This window comes from Argiope bruennichi, chromosome 7 (genome assembly GCF_947563725.1).
Source record: "Argiope bruennichi chromosome 7, qqArgBrue1.1, whole genome shotgun sequence".
NCBI lineage: Eukaryota > Metazoa > Arthropoda > Arachnida > Araneae > Araneidae > Argiope > Argiope bruennichi.
The window spans coordinates 73,519,552-73,535,313 of NC_079157.1; the positions used below are offsets into that span (position 1 = coordinate 73,519,552).

Here is a 15,762-nt window from a genome sequence, read left to right on the forward strand (position 1 = left end):
CTCGTATGCGGAAGGTCAGGGTTCGAACCAAGCTAGGAGTGTTTTCTTTTTTAATAACTTTTATTCAATTAAAAATTTACAAATACTCTTAATTAATAAGTTTTAAATTTTTTTCATCCAAAATAAATATTTATTAACAAAATACAAAAAATAAAATTTTAAAAGAAAAAAATTATTAATACAGATGGATTTTTTTTCAAAAGTAAAATGATTTAAATTTAATTAACTATTTACAGATAGTTTTAATTAATATGCTACTTATTTTTATGCAAGAATAAATGTTTGTTCTTTTAATACTTAAATTGTAATTTAATATTTAAAAAACAGTAATAAATATAACATAAATGGTGATAATTATTAATTACAAATACTCGCATCGTAAAAAAATTATTCAATATTTCTAAAAAATTATCCTATATACATTTACTTTAAATTATATATAAGAACCAGAATGGTAACTATAGTAAAAACATTGGAAACAAAATATATTTTGACATCTTGCACAACTGATAAATGATGATTGTCCATAAGAGCAAGGTTTCTTTAAGAGATCTATGGGAAAACAAACTTCATTTGCATTTAAAAATATCTCTCTTTCATCAGAACATTGGGCAGCGTACCATGCATACCTTATCATCTTATTAAAAATTGGTGATGACAATTGATGGTGTACAATTGATAGAATTTTTACTATCTTCCCAAGAGTTTATTTCTTGATCATGTTCGATTAAATAAGAATTTTGTATACGCTTAATACGCTTTGAACCATCTGCCTACGCATTCAATAAATTAACACCTGCTCTCTACTATTTCTTTTGATTACTGCAGTTGGGGATATTTACTTACATATTTAACAAATATCAGCTGCTCCCTTGAATTTTTTATATTAATGCAGCTTCATTGAGTTAGAATTGATAATTTATTATTATTAAAATCAAAGAATTTGAAAATGATGCAAGCAAGTTAAATTATCTGTAGCTGTTAATGTTATGTTTTTAATTACTTTTCCTTTAAACATTAAATTATAATCTAAATATTAAAATAATAAACATTTATCCTTGCATAAAAATAAGTAGCATATTAATTAAAACTATCTGTAAACTGTTGATTAAATTTAAATAATTTTATTTTGTTTAAAAAATGCATCTGTATTTATAATTCTTTTCTTTTAAAATTTTAATTTTATTATTATGTATTTTGATAATAAATATTTATTTTTATTAAAAAAAAATTAAAAACATATTAATTTGAGAGTATTTGTAAATTTTTAATTTTAATAAAAGTTATCAAAAAAGAAAAAATCCTAGCCAGGTTTCCTTCCTGACCTTCCACATATGAGACAGTTACCTAGACAACCATACTATCCAGATCGTCGGGACGGAGTCAAGTTATCAGTATATAAGCTTTACCAAAAGTTTGAGGACCATTTTCCTGAAATTGACTGGCCATTGCGTTTTGATATTTTCATGAATGAACATTCTAAATGTATACTATCATTATACTAAATCTCATCCCGATCTCAGATTTCAACCCCATACCCTCCCCTTGTAAGAAAAAGTGAGAAGTTGTTCTTTTTGAGTGATTGAAAACAAATGTGTTTTGTTTGGTATGGGTGGGTTACAATGGACTCTTCATCCCAAAAGCATTCATTTCTGTTCCATCAAGCATAAAGTGTGGAAATGTCATGGTTTGAGGGGTATATCTGAGATCCCTGAGGTGAATTCCAGGAATCATGGATAAGTTTCAGTATGAAGACATCCTTGAGAACACCATGTGTCCATATGCATGCAATTCTAAAAGAGAATTGTGTGCATATGGACACATGATGTTCTCAAAGTTGTCTTCATACTGAAACTTTTCCATGGTCATAGTTTCATTTTTGTATAGGATAATGATCCGAACACATTCAGAACTGGTTCTTCTGCCATCAATTAACCTTTCCCAGTTCTTAACATTATTGAAGGGGTATGAATCAAGCTGAACCATTCTCTTGTAGGAAGAAATGCAAGGAATCTAATAAAATGAGCTCCTAACTTGAAGAAGGAAATCTCTCTCTCTGTCAGCCAAACTCTTCTTGACTCTATGCCAAAGGTTTTTGTCAGCCATGTATTAATAAGTAATTGTTAATCGATCCTGTCAATTTTGTATATTTTCAACAAAACTCCAATTTGTTAAATTTTGCAAATTTTGAATTTAATAGTTAAATCTTGAATTTCAATTAATATTTTGCTGTTTGAATCATCATTGGTTTATACACCAAACAAACACCTAAAAGTACACATTGTGTGACAATTTGAGACTAAAAGAATTGTAGGTGTTAAAGCCAAAAAATATGAACTTGATTCTTTTTTTGACTGGTATTGTGCTCTTAATTTTTATTAAGTTTGATTTTATAAGAATATATTACAGATGAAAATTTTAGACCAAGGCTTAAATTATGGAATCAAATTGCAAATAGTTTCGTGTGAATAAATTTGGTGGTTGTGAAAAATTAAAAATTTAATTTTTGTTTGTTTCTAAATTAATTATGAAAAGTATCTTGTAATAAAGCATTTTATTCAAAATTACTAAATCACTTTTAAACTAAATTCTTGAGTTATCATTAATATTTCTTTTGTCTATTTTCTTACACATTTTTGTATTTCAAAATATAGAAAGATTTTCTATTCATAAGTCTTCTCTTCCAGTCAGAACTGAAATTCAACATTTAAACTGTGCTTTAGTAAATAATCTATTATGTTAAAATCGAAAGTTATAGAGCTTTCTTAACTGGAAATTGAAATAAGCCTGCAGATCAAATCAAATCCAGTAACATATAATTGGCACAGTTGAGAAAATGTTCTAATATTCAAGGGAAATGTTCTAATATTTTATTTTTAGTACTTTAAATATTTTCATCAAAATATTCTAATTTATTTTACAGTTTGCTGTATTTAAGGAGGGCAGTTTTAGGCATGTAGTGCTTGTTATCATATGATTCAATTTTTTTCCTCTATCAATCAAAACTATTAGATATTTTTCTAATCAAACAACTCTTCTGTTCTGAATTCTTTAGTTTTGGACTTTGCTCCCTTTAGTAATAATTGTTAAATTGGCCTGTAGGATGTAATGATTGTTGAAAAATTATTCTGTAAATGGTTGCCATTTTCTTTGCAATTGCATGCATGCATGCAGTGCATGGTAATTGTTGTAGAGAACATTAAATATTTAGGAGTTCATTTAAACCCGTGTTTTTGCATGAAATAATTTCTGTAGCACAAATATGTTTATATGTAGGAAAATGAAAAAAATGAACATTAATTTAATGAGTTTAATGAGTTTATAAAATTCTTAAGAATAGCATGTATTTATTTATTCATTTTTTATTTTTATTAGTGCAAAAGAATTGGATAAATGTTAAAACTTTCATGAGCAAACGAAGTTCATGATATGGTAAACTATAGTTTAAAAATTCCTATTTTGCATGTTTTTAATTTTTATCATAGCATTGGTCAACAGTAATGCAAATTTTTAATTTTAATTTAAATAAGAAATGGATATAAATATATTTATATTTTCATTCACCAATATTGTTCTATCTTTGTTAGATATTGGGCTTTTTTTATCAGCATGTGGACATTGTAATTTTTGTTTTAGAAAATATTCTGGTTGTACAAAAATTATCGAACTTTAAATTTCTGAAATTTTTTTTACTTTAATTACTAAAATATAGTGATTTATTTTCTTTGGACTAAAAACAAACAAACAAAGGTTGAAAAAATGTTGACATCCAAAGTTTATATTTAAAAATTCTTCTGAATGTAATTTTATTGAAATTTTGAAACTATATATTTATTTGATTTAAATAGTTAATCTTCTGTGAAATTTGAGATATTGAAACTCTCAAAAATACTAATTTATAGTTATTGAGATCCTATTATATTCTTCAGTTGATTATTTTTTTAAGCTAAAGTCAAATATCAAAAACATTAAAAATATCAAACTCAAATAACTTATTATCAAAACTGTATTTGAATTTTTTTTTTTAAATGCAAAATATTTTGTTTCATTAAATTCTTATGCTTAAAATATTTTGTTGTAATTTTTATTCTTGTAGTTTATTTATGATAGAAACTAGTGAACTAAAACCAATAATTGAAATTAGCTAGAATCTTTGTATCCAATTTCACTTAATTATATATACTACTAAGAATATAATCAGACAGGACATTAATACAGGTCAATTATTGCTCAGTTTATTCAGTTTATAGTTCTTGTTATATTTGGCAGTTTTGATAAGTACATCATTAATTTGATCTTTTAAAGATGTAATTCATGCTAAGAAATTAATTCACTGTAGCCTAGATAAATATTTAGCTATTCAAAAGTTTCAACTATTGTTATAAAAATAATTTTTTATTTGTTTTTTACTAAGAATATTTGATTTTAATTTGAATTTCTGTAAATTTAATTAATTTTTTTCATTAAACAAAATGAATATAGATGAAATTATTCTAAAGATGGGCATTTTCTTACAAAATTGTATTATGTAATTGTTTTCTAGAATATATCTATTTTTTATTTTTACATTAATATTTTTGAATTCAATCAAATGCAAAACATTTGGTAATGTATATAAAAATTGTTTACTCTTATGAATTTTGAAGTGCAGGAAATTTTAAATTCTCATTTCAGTTTGTTTATTGTTTAAGAGTAAAAGCGAATTCTTTATTTTTATTATTCTGTGACATAATTTTATGAGAATTAATTGTTTTGTGCACCATTTTTAAAATTTGTTAAATTTTCCAATTCTTTTAGTCAACCCAGAATCACAGTAGAACTGTCAAAAAGAGCCTACAGGTGTTTATTGAATTGGATCAAGGTAATATGCTAATTTCACTTTTTCAAAATTGATATTTGTTTTCCAGTAGGAATTATTGAAAATATAATATTTTTCATCATAAATTATTATTTCTTGAACTTTATATAGATCTAATAACTCGCAATTCTGAAAATTTTTCATTATTTTAATTTTATTTTAAACCCATACTTTGAAATAAATGGATAGATCTTTGTAATCAGCAGAATATTTCACTTGCACAACTTAAAATTGTAATTAAATTTTTAATTTTCTGATTGATATTGAACAGTAAAAATTGAAAAAGAGGTTTAAACTGTTTGGAAGTTTAAGCCCAAATCATTTCTATATTAGAAATAACTTGGTTTATTATTTATTGCCTATTTATACTAAAGTTCTTTTTAAAAGCTTCAAAACAATTTTTTTGAAACTTATTAAAATTTGGAGCTTACTTTAATAAACATTCAGTTATATTGGTTGCAATTAATGCTCTCTGTTTGATTATTGTTATTAAAATACTAGAAAACATATAACATTTTGAATTTATTTGTTTAGTTATATAAAAGAAGAAAAAAAACTCTAAACAAAGTTCATGAGCAAATTTTATGTCATTTATCCATTCTATTTACGACAACAGTAGATTTTATGAATTGAAATAAGTAGTTGATTTTAAAAGGGATAGCATATTATGAAGTACACTTTTTCAATTTTTATCATGCATATTTTATTGCAAGTGTTTTTTTTTATGATTAAGTCATTGTATTTCTAATTTTTATAGATAATTTACTCTTAAAGCAGCTTTTATTCAAACATTATATTATTTACATTTTTTTAAGAGAAGAAACTTTTTATCCATTGTTATTTTTAAAAATTTATATGAAAAATTGTTTTCTAATTAAGTTAATTTTATATCTTATTTATTATATGGTTTTCTTAGAAATTCAATTTTAAATAACTTAGAATTTATTAAATTATGTAATTACTTTAAATTTTACCAAATTTTTGAATCAGACAACTATTTGAAAATAAAGGTAAGTTTGTTTAATATTAAATTCTGCCATATATATTTTGAATCCTCTTGTTTTAAATATGTTTTGTACTTATATAATTGCTGGAAAGCATTTTTTTTTTTTTTTTGTTACAGTAAAGTGCGAAATTTTTAGCATTGTTTTGTATATATTTTAATTTTTTTATAATGTGTTGGATATTATTTAAGATCTATATTATGAGATTTCAAAAATATTATTTTAGATCAAATAGTTACTTTATTATCTAAGATTTTTATCATGTAATTTGAAAACATGAATTAATCATACACATTTATTGTATCTTCCGTTTTAGTGAAATAAGTGGATATTTATAAATATTCACTTATAATTTAGTGAATATTTAAAAAAGAAAAGAACCATTTGATAATAGGATAGCTTAAAAAAAATTTTAATTTTAAAAATCAGTAAATTAAAATAAAATTAAGTTGTGTTTTCTACTACTTTACCAAGCCTTTTCAATGTGATAATCTTGCATTAATTATATATTTAAAAAAAAATTCAGAATTAGAGCAGAGTTATGTTTTTATAAATTGATTGTATTTATTGCCTAGTTGTTTTGAAATCTGTCTTATTTATGGAATTTTGTAATTTTAAAGACATTGCTAAACATTATGTTAATAAACACAATATTTAATTGTAGCCGGTGTCATGGCATAGGAGTAGCGCATCTTCGCGATCTGAGCGTCCTGTTTTGGGCGTCCTGTGTGTGAATGTGTCCCCCTGTAAAAAGGGGTTGTACAAGCAAATGTGACGCATGAAGTAGCTAAGTCGTATTCTTGGTCCTAGTTGGCATTACTGAAAGAACAAGAAACATTCTCTCAAATCGCTCACAGATAACTGTCAGCTGCTTGTAAAGTGCTATAAGTCACAACACACACAACATTTAATTGTATGCTGCTATTTATGTAATTAATAAATAAATTTTAGCATTTGTAAAAATAAATATTACAAGATTTTAATCTGTAAAACAATCCATAAATATAGAAATTTAACAGGCAGAATTTATCCATTGATAATTATAATGAAATTGAATTTTTAAGAATTTAACCTTTTTCCTTTGGTGTGCATTACATTGAAATCACTTTATAAATCTCAGAAAAATGCTGGTAGCTTGACTTTTGAATTAATATAGAAATTTAGTAAAGAACAACAATTTATATCCATTAAAAATGTCAAGTAGCTGTTTCAGATGTAAAGGGTAAAAACCTTTCTGCATTTGAATATTAATTTTAACATTTTACATATTTTCTCTTTCTCTAAAACTCACGAAAATAAAAAATTCTGAATGGCATGTTATTTCCATTTTTGCTTAGATACTTTCAATATTTGTGATTTTTTTTTTATTCAAATAGAGATAAAAGGAAAGATTAATATCAGAATTTTCATTTTTAAAAATAAATTTTATGCTGTTTAAAGTTATTTTGTTTCTTAATAACAAATATAACAAAAGGCCTACTAAAGTAAGCATATACTTAACAAATAGTGGAAAGAAATATTCAAGGAGAGAAGAGATAGTTTCTACAGTCCTCGAAAACAGGTGAAATACATATCTAATATTTTTTTAGAGAAGAGAAGACCAATTTTTGATTTATTTTTGCTTTGCTTGCATGAAATCAATATATGTAATAGACTTTTAGTGGCTAACAGTAAGAGTATTTGCAATGCAATCTCAAAATCCAGTTTAAATTATAAGTATTGTTTGTTTTATTAACTGGAAGATGCCTGTAACAGGTATGCTTTGTGCTCTTTGCTCAAACATCTAGAAGTAATAAGCAAGAAAATGATGCATTTGAACATCAGTGTCAAATTATTTATATAAAATTATCATTTGTCTTGTTATGTTTTTACTTAAAGTCTTTGAAAATTCTAGAAAAAGACCTTGAAGTTTTTTTTTAAGAGTGGGAATCCTGATAAACTAAATGTTATTTACTGTACATAATTATTGCATACTACTCAGATTTTTAAGTATTTCTACTTTTTAGTTGGGTTTGGGTGTTTTATAGACCTTAGTAATATATATTAGACGACTGCTCTTTTAGTAACTGGTCAGTTTAATTTCTCATTTCAACACATTCTTAATGTAATCATCATATTAATGATTTGTTTTAGTACTTTTTTTTTTAATTTCAAATCTTTGTGAAAGTATTTTCATAAGTAAAATATTGGGGAAAGAAAAGCTTAATTTGCCAAGAATTTAATTACTTTAACCACAATTATTAATTTCCTTGTTTATAAATAATTTAATTATTATGATAGATTATAAGGAAATAAGCTTCAAACAAATATACCATTAAAATTACTTTACAAAACCTGCTGAGGAATATAATAAATTAAACGAATAATTACTATTCCAATATATTATAAATAATCAATTATAGTGTAATTTATTTAATAATAATTTTTAATGTTGCAGTGTAATCACACATTGCTGTTCCTTATTTCATAATTCATAGAATTTATATATATATATATATATATATATATATATATATATATATATATATATATATTAATTTACATGTTTCTAATAATATATTTTTTTTAATTGACCTGTCTACAGCGTTTCAGTCCAGCGGGATCATCTAGTCAGGTATCTGCTGTTGAATAAATACTGAATAATAAATACTGAAACTAATTTAATTAACATTAAAAATAACTACTGATTGTTCGGTTCAAGACCTTTTAGGAGTATTAAAAAATATATAAATAAAAGATTTTCATTATCCTGAAGCTGATTATTTGCCAATATATCTTATCCATATCAGTATGAATTATTTTATATATTTTTTTCTTTATTTGGGTGTTTCTGTAATAATAGTATCTTAAAAGACCTGATTACTAAATTCATTCTAGGATGAAATATACTATAAATATTACATTTTTTAAATTTAAAATCAATGTTGCTGATCTGTAAAATTTAATGATAGTATATTTTTCTTTCATTTTATGACTTAGTTATTATATATAAATCAATACATAGTTTCTTCTGTTATCGAAAAAACTGAGTTTATAAAATTTTGAAATAAAATAAATATCAATTTTTTTTGCTACTCTTGAACATTTTATAAAATCAAGTATTTTCCATTTATTATTACATTTTCAATTCAAATAATTATTTTTTGATTAAGCTTTTTATTTTTCACATATCAGATAATTTTATTCTACTGTGTTTTTCAAAATTATGTTCAGTGAATTTTTATTTAAACTATTTGCAGGGCAATTTCACAGAAAAGTCAGAAATGATTAATATCCTGAGAGTTCTTCATGAAAATTTCCATTTTGATATACAAAATGGTAAGAAGTTTGAATCTAATTTTATATATATATGGGGTTACCAGCTATCAGGAGAACAGGAAAAACACAGGGAATTTAAAAATTATTCCCCCCCCCCTAAAAAAAACTGGAAAAGTGCAGAGAAATTTGAAATTTTTTTTATAAAAACAGGGAAATACAGGGAATTCTAAGTTTTTTTTTTTTTTTTCACATCTAAAATATGCTGATCTCTAAAGACTGCAAGAATAAAGTCATGGATTCCAAAAATGAAACAGTACCATTCGCGATTGTATAATGCGGAAACTCATTCCTTTTTTTCTGTATAGATCATTTCAGTTTCAATTTGAGAGACAGTTCTTTTCCCATGAGATTTCCGAATTGCAGCTAATAAGCATGTGCAGGGCAACATTCAGTTTCTGCAACTGTGTGAAAGAATAGAATACATTTCTCTGTCGGGATTAGCAACATTCAATTTCCAGAAGCAGTGCAGTGGTAATTAGTTTACCATACTTGACTTTATTGAATGACTTGTTTATTATTTGAGAAATTGTGAGCTGGTTCAAAGTAGATTAGAGAATATTTTTAAATAAATGAACTCTATTTCATATTACAAAATCCGTATGTAATAGGAAATGGATGGATTAAAAAAAATGAATCCTGATTTTGCTGAATGGGTTCATAAAGTTCTACAAAATCAATCTGTTGCGTTCTGCTTGCTTTATAAGAAAATTATATGGGAAAACAGACACTTGTTAATCATGCCAAAAGAGGAAAACATACAAATATTCGTGCTGCATGTCAGTTCAAAAGAGTCAACATTGATGCTGGACTTGGTATCTAAAAGGAAAGACCCATTAAATCCGAAAATGTCTGATTTAATATCCGAAAATACATCGATTTCGAACTTTTTAGTTCAAGAACAATCCTTTAAAGCTGCATTTTTATGGGCATTAAAACTTGTTGCATCACATTTGTCCTTTAATTTATTCAATGATATCGGAAATATTTTCACATATCTTTATTGAAAGTGAAATAACTAAAAAAATGTACGTTAGACCACACAAAAATGTCATACCTTATTTGTTAATGATTAGCCCCATGAAACTGATAGCTGAAAAATCTGCTGAAATTGATGCTCAAATTCATGAACTGGCAAAAATAAATGAATGAAAAAATAATCTTGCTTTGTAATGTTTTTTGTTAAGTAATCAATATATTGTTTGTATCAAGATAACAAAAATGTTTTGTTTTATTTTAACTAAGTCCTTAATTTTGTGTGACACAGTTAAAAAGCATGAAAGGTAATATATCACCCCCTCCCTTAATATATAAGTTTTGTCTTCCTAAATTCTAGATCATAAATTAATATAAATTGTTTTTTTCCCCCTCTGTATATAAATATTGAGCTTCTTTTAATATGCTATTATTTCAAATAATGTTTAAATCATTGCTTCTTTTCCATATTTTTTCCACTCCTTAAAATTATATTCCTCATGAGTGCTATTCGTGCAGATTTGAGTGGCAACCCTGATGTAAAACTCAATTGCAATATAATTATACCTCACTTAACGAATGGCTTTTTTCTCCCCATGTCTTAGGGCTAGAAAAATGTTTTGTGGAAGTATTTTGATTATATTTTAAAGTTCATTAGTTTTCAGATTTAAATCTACCCAGAAGGCTGTTTTATTTTGAAACAAGAAAATATAATTTAAGAAGTTTAAAGCTCAAATGAGTTATTTCACTAATTAATTTTTTCTATCGGTATTTTTCCTCCTTATATGTGTGTATATGTAAAAATAAAGAAATAATAATAATAAAGTTTTACTTTCAAACACCAAAATAATACACTAAAAACCTGTCTGTAACAATAATCTTACCTTTAATTGTCTTTTATTTTGGTCCTGGTGGAATTCCTATTTATTTGATGTATTTTTAACTTGCATACAGAAACAATCACTTTTTTAGATGCACATCTCTGTAACACTCTAAACAGAAATCTGTTAGAGTGTTAAAGAGATGTGCAACTAAAAAAAAGAACTGTTTTTAAATGCAGATTTCTGAACAGGAGTCTGTTGCAGGTGTGGGTGGGTGGGGTGTTAGCAATTGAAATAAATGCACATATTTTCTTCCTTTGTCTCAAAATGGCAATTATTGAAGCTGCTAATTTCTGGTCGTCCTTTGAATCAACCACTTGTTTCTTGAAATTCGTTTTTGATGTTCTAAAGTCTTGATTCTTCAGTGGCGCTGTGTAATACATCCTCATATGTAGAAAAGCTCAGAAAACAATTTCAGAAATTAATCAAAGTTTAAAGCAAGTGTGATGCTTCTAAAAGTATTGGATTCCTTAATTGATGATAGCTGTTGGTTTCAAGAAGAAGGCAAGAAGGTTCTGAAGTTGCCATTAGGAAAAAAAATAACATGTATAGCAAATGAAAATGATTTAAAGTTGCAATAAATGAAGATGTTGAATTTTTAACCCTAAAAGGGTTCTACAATATGAAAGAGCAAAAATTTCCTATTAATGGAACCAATGATTTCTGAAAAAGTAAAAATATTGTATTTTCAATGATATTAAAGTTCAACGATGATTTCAAAGATTGCAGTGATTGGCTTTCCTCTTTCATCTCTTTTTCATGCATGCTTATAAAAATAACTAAAATACTTGCAATGAAGTTCTTAAAGCTTCAATAATTTACAATTTATAAAATGCAATTTCATATCAACAAATATATTTCAGATGAATCAATGTATGCAATAAAATTAGTTATTTAAGTATGTACACATGCACTAATGTATTGCATGCACAAAAATTCAAATTATCTATAATGATACTGTCTATAATATTTTTCTAGATCCATTCAGTATCTATGTAAATAGGTCTTACTATGTGAGGAAAAATCTCAAGAATTCATTCTTTGTTTTGCAACAGCAGCAACAATTATACGTAAAAAAAAGTTATTTTGGATATTTTTTAATTTTTTTTTTTTTGAGAAATTCTATCCATGTTAATCATAAATATTTTTCTGCATTTTACACTTTTATAAATATTTTCAACCATATTTTGCAAACACGATTTTCACTTATGGAGAAAACCAGATGTGATAATATTCCAAAATTTAAAAAAATTCTTGTAATATTTTCTAATTTAAAATCTGAAACTTGTGTATTCAAAGCAATGCTAAGATTAATATCAAAAATTGATCAATAAGCTATATTTAGGATAATAAAATTAATTATACTTATTATTAAAGTATTTGACTAGGTTCCAAAATGAATTTAAAAAAAAAATGAGTATAAAAAGTTTTTATACTGTCGGATAAGTGAAATTGCCTCAAAAGGTTATAATTAGAAGAAAATATTTATATATTACCATAAGTTTTTGAAGGGTGAAAAAAACTAATTAAAAAAACTTAAGAAAAATTTTTAATGTTAGGAAAAAACCACATAAGTTAAAAACATAATGGAAATATTTAATTTTTTACATTATGTTTTTTAAACTACCCTGGATGCAATAGATCACAAGATAAAAATTTTAAAGATATATTATGAACATTTGAAATTGTTAATGATTTTTTTTTTCCCAAAAATTTGATTATGTTTATGAAAATGTCTAAAACATGATTTTAAAAAAATTATCTTAAAATTCATGATCTAATACACTTGCAGAGGTATTTGATATATAAATACAAAATTTCATGAAATGCTATTGAACTGTATACAAGATCAATTTTCTGTGAACCAATCATAGTGAAATATTCATTCTTCAGAAAATCTGTTTAAAAATTATGCTTGCACATTAGTTTATCTAAATACACTAGAAATAAATGCAGTTTCCAGCTTTTTCAACAAAATTGCATTAAACAAGTAAACTGTGGCTGTATGGATAGAGTTAATATGAAAATTGCAAATATTTTTGGAGAATTTTACATAAAAAAATATTTTCTGTTGAAAATATCACTATTTCCATTTTTATTTTTATATGGTGTTTATTACTGAAATAGCTCTATCTACAGTTTTATCTTACATACTTTAAAAATATTGTTTTAAAATTTATACATTGTTTGAGTTTCATGTTTAAACATTAAAAAAAAAATGAATTTTTCAGGGAAAAAACGTAAAACCTAGTTGGATAGGCTCAGTTTTAATATATGTTGTTATTGTTTTTTGTTCATCAGCTGCAATACTATAGAATTCTTTATAATTTCAGATAAAGAGTCATTTTTTATTGACGAAAAACATATAATGGAGGAAATACAAAGTTGGGGTATGTATTTTTTCAATATATATGTATATGTATTTTAATGTGTATGGTTATATTTTTTGCTTTTAGTTAATATCAAAATGTAAGCATAAAATTTTTGGTTATCTGAATTTATTCAAAAGAAGAAAAAAAAGTTATATCTTTTAAAATATAGGATATTTCTGAAACAAAAATAAGAAAATTAATCGCATATTGTTAAACATTTTATTTTAAATATTTCACAAATTTTAAAAGAAAGACCACTTTATCTTAAAATAAATTGAACTGACAAAGGTCTTAAAGCAATTTATTTGCTAATATTTTAGGGATTCCAGTCTAAAAACTGGCATATTTAGGCATTTCAAATCCTAGGCAATGTAAGATAAGTTCCTCTTTTTTTCATAAACTGGTCAATTTAATCAATATGTTAATGAATCATTTGGATTTTTATTTCATTTTTTATTTTTGTAACTTTTTAAATCTATATTTGTTTTAATATAGTGGAACATATAGAAATTTGATCAATAATACTAGATAAAATGTTATTATTCTAATATTTTATAATATATAGAATTCGTGTTTTTTACAAATTTATTTATTTGGCATTTAGTCTTATAATATTTTTTAAATGAACTACATTCAACTCTTGGCAAGTTGCCTATTTGAATATCTGCTACTGAATGGAAAAAAATAAATGTCAGATTTTTTTAAAGGAATTTTTAAAAAATCATATTTATTCTGTGATTGCCATTTTGTAAATAAGATATCAGTAAGAAGATACTTAATTTTCTTTTAGTAAAAGTAAAATAAAATTCAAAAAGTATGTACTCTATCTTTTCTTTGACATTTTTAAAACTGTCTGTACATGCAAGAGGGAAATTTTGATCTTATTACTAAAATTGCAGTTTTGTGTCAAATGTTGGTTTCATTCAATTAAAAAAAAATCAAAAATACGTACTTGGTTTTCTCCTCCTCCAGGAATCGCATTATGATTTATTTGGATCACTTTATGATCCTAGCTCACTTTCCTTGATTGCCATATAGTTTTTTAATTATAAGAAATTATAAATACATTCAAACTAAAAGTAAATTTTTTAAAAAAAATTTCCACTGTATGAATTTGTAACATTATTTTTTCTAAATTAAATAATCTGTTATTAAACTAAAATATCTCTTTTTAAAATTAAAATTTTCTGGTAGTGGATGTAAATGTTGTAATATGTAATGTTTATGTTTGAATGTAAAAATATATAATTTGGAGATGTCTAAAAATAAAATTTGAATTTACTTTTTTTTCTGATGTACTAAAATGCATTTCATCAAGATTGGTTGACATAATAATAACATTGAAATAATTTCCAAAGACTTTCCAACTTTTATCAGTGACATAACTAGGGTGGGACAGGCAAGACAACTGCTCTGTTTGCCATTAGGAGGGAGTGTAAAATAATGGAATAATTTAGTCGAATTTATTAAAAAGATTTTTTTCTTTTATAACCAAAAACTAAATTAAAACTTCTTAAAAACAAAAATGAAGACTTTTATCTTATTTTTATATTTCTATATATTCAATTATCTGTATTAATTCCCCAAATCAAACCACTAATTCAATTCCTTACACAAACATTCTTTCTGACATAGACAAGCAAGTCATGAAAATTTAGTTTTGAATATTTTTTGATTAATTAGCCGAGGCAAATATATCTATAATAGAAAAGAATCTTGCATATAGTATTTGACAAACTCGGATTTCATGTAAGTAAGCTCTGGTCGCATTTTAATTCTCAAAATAAAGCTGAGTCACTTAGTATTTTCAGATTCAGTTAGGATTCCTAGTGGATTATTTAAAATTGCTATTAATGGAATGTGAAGGACCATGAAACTTCATTAATAATAGAAATGCCAAGCATAAGAACTAAAAAAAAACTTATATAATGGAAGGCATGGATAGAGTAACCAGTATTTAATTGTATATTTTTGCTTTTAGGCAGTTATGAATTTATTTCATTGTAAATTCATCTTATAAAAATCAAAAATATCCTTGAAATCCCCCCCCCCAATAATATTAGTGTAGCACTGGCAAATGAGTCTTTTAAAAGCAGCTTTGAGATGCCTTAATTTTAAACAATATATACTTTAAATATTTGGAAACTTGTTTTTCATGGAAATTTGAGAAAATAGCAGCATATATACGGCAATCATTAAAATATATTTAAAAATAGAGAATACAGATTGAAATTTTTATTTTTATAAAAGATGAATTAAATTTCAATGTTTTTTTTTTAATTCAAGGAAGTTACTTTGAACTAAAATGAAGATAGTGAGTTAATGAACTGCATTGAAAAAAAGAAACATAACTAAGA

At 24.8% G+C, this 15,762-nt stretch overlaps 1 protein-coding gene across 2 annotated transcripts in view; it reads left to right on the forward strand.

The window, feature by feature from the left end:
- LOC129976296 (uncharacterized) overlaps positions 1-15,762 on the forward strand; it is a 51,096-nt gene that overhangs the window by 13,860 nt on the left and 21,474 nt on the right. The window contains exons 5-8 of one of the 2 annotated variants that reach the window (XM_056089789.1): positions 4,798-4,861; positions 8,447-8,476; positions 9,102-9,180; positions 13,367-13,423. In XM_056089789.1, the coding sequence (XP_055945764.1) occupies positions 4,798-4,861; positions 8,447-8,476; positions 9,102-9,180; positions 13,367-13,423 (230 nt within the window). The remainder of the gene's footprint in view (positions 1-4,797; positions 4,862-8,446; positions 8,477-9,101; positions 9,181-13,366; positions 13,424-15,762) is intronic. The other variant, XM_056089790.1, reaches the window with a different exon arrangement.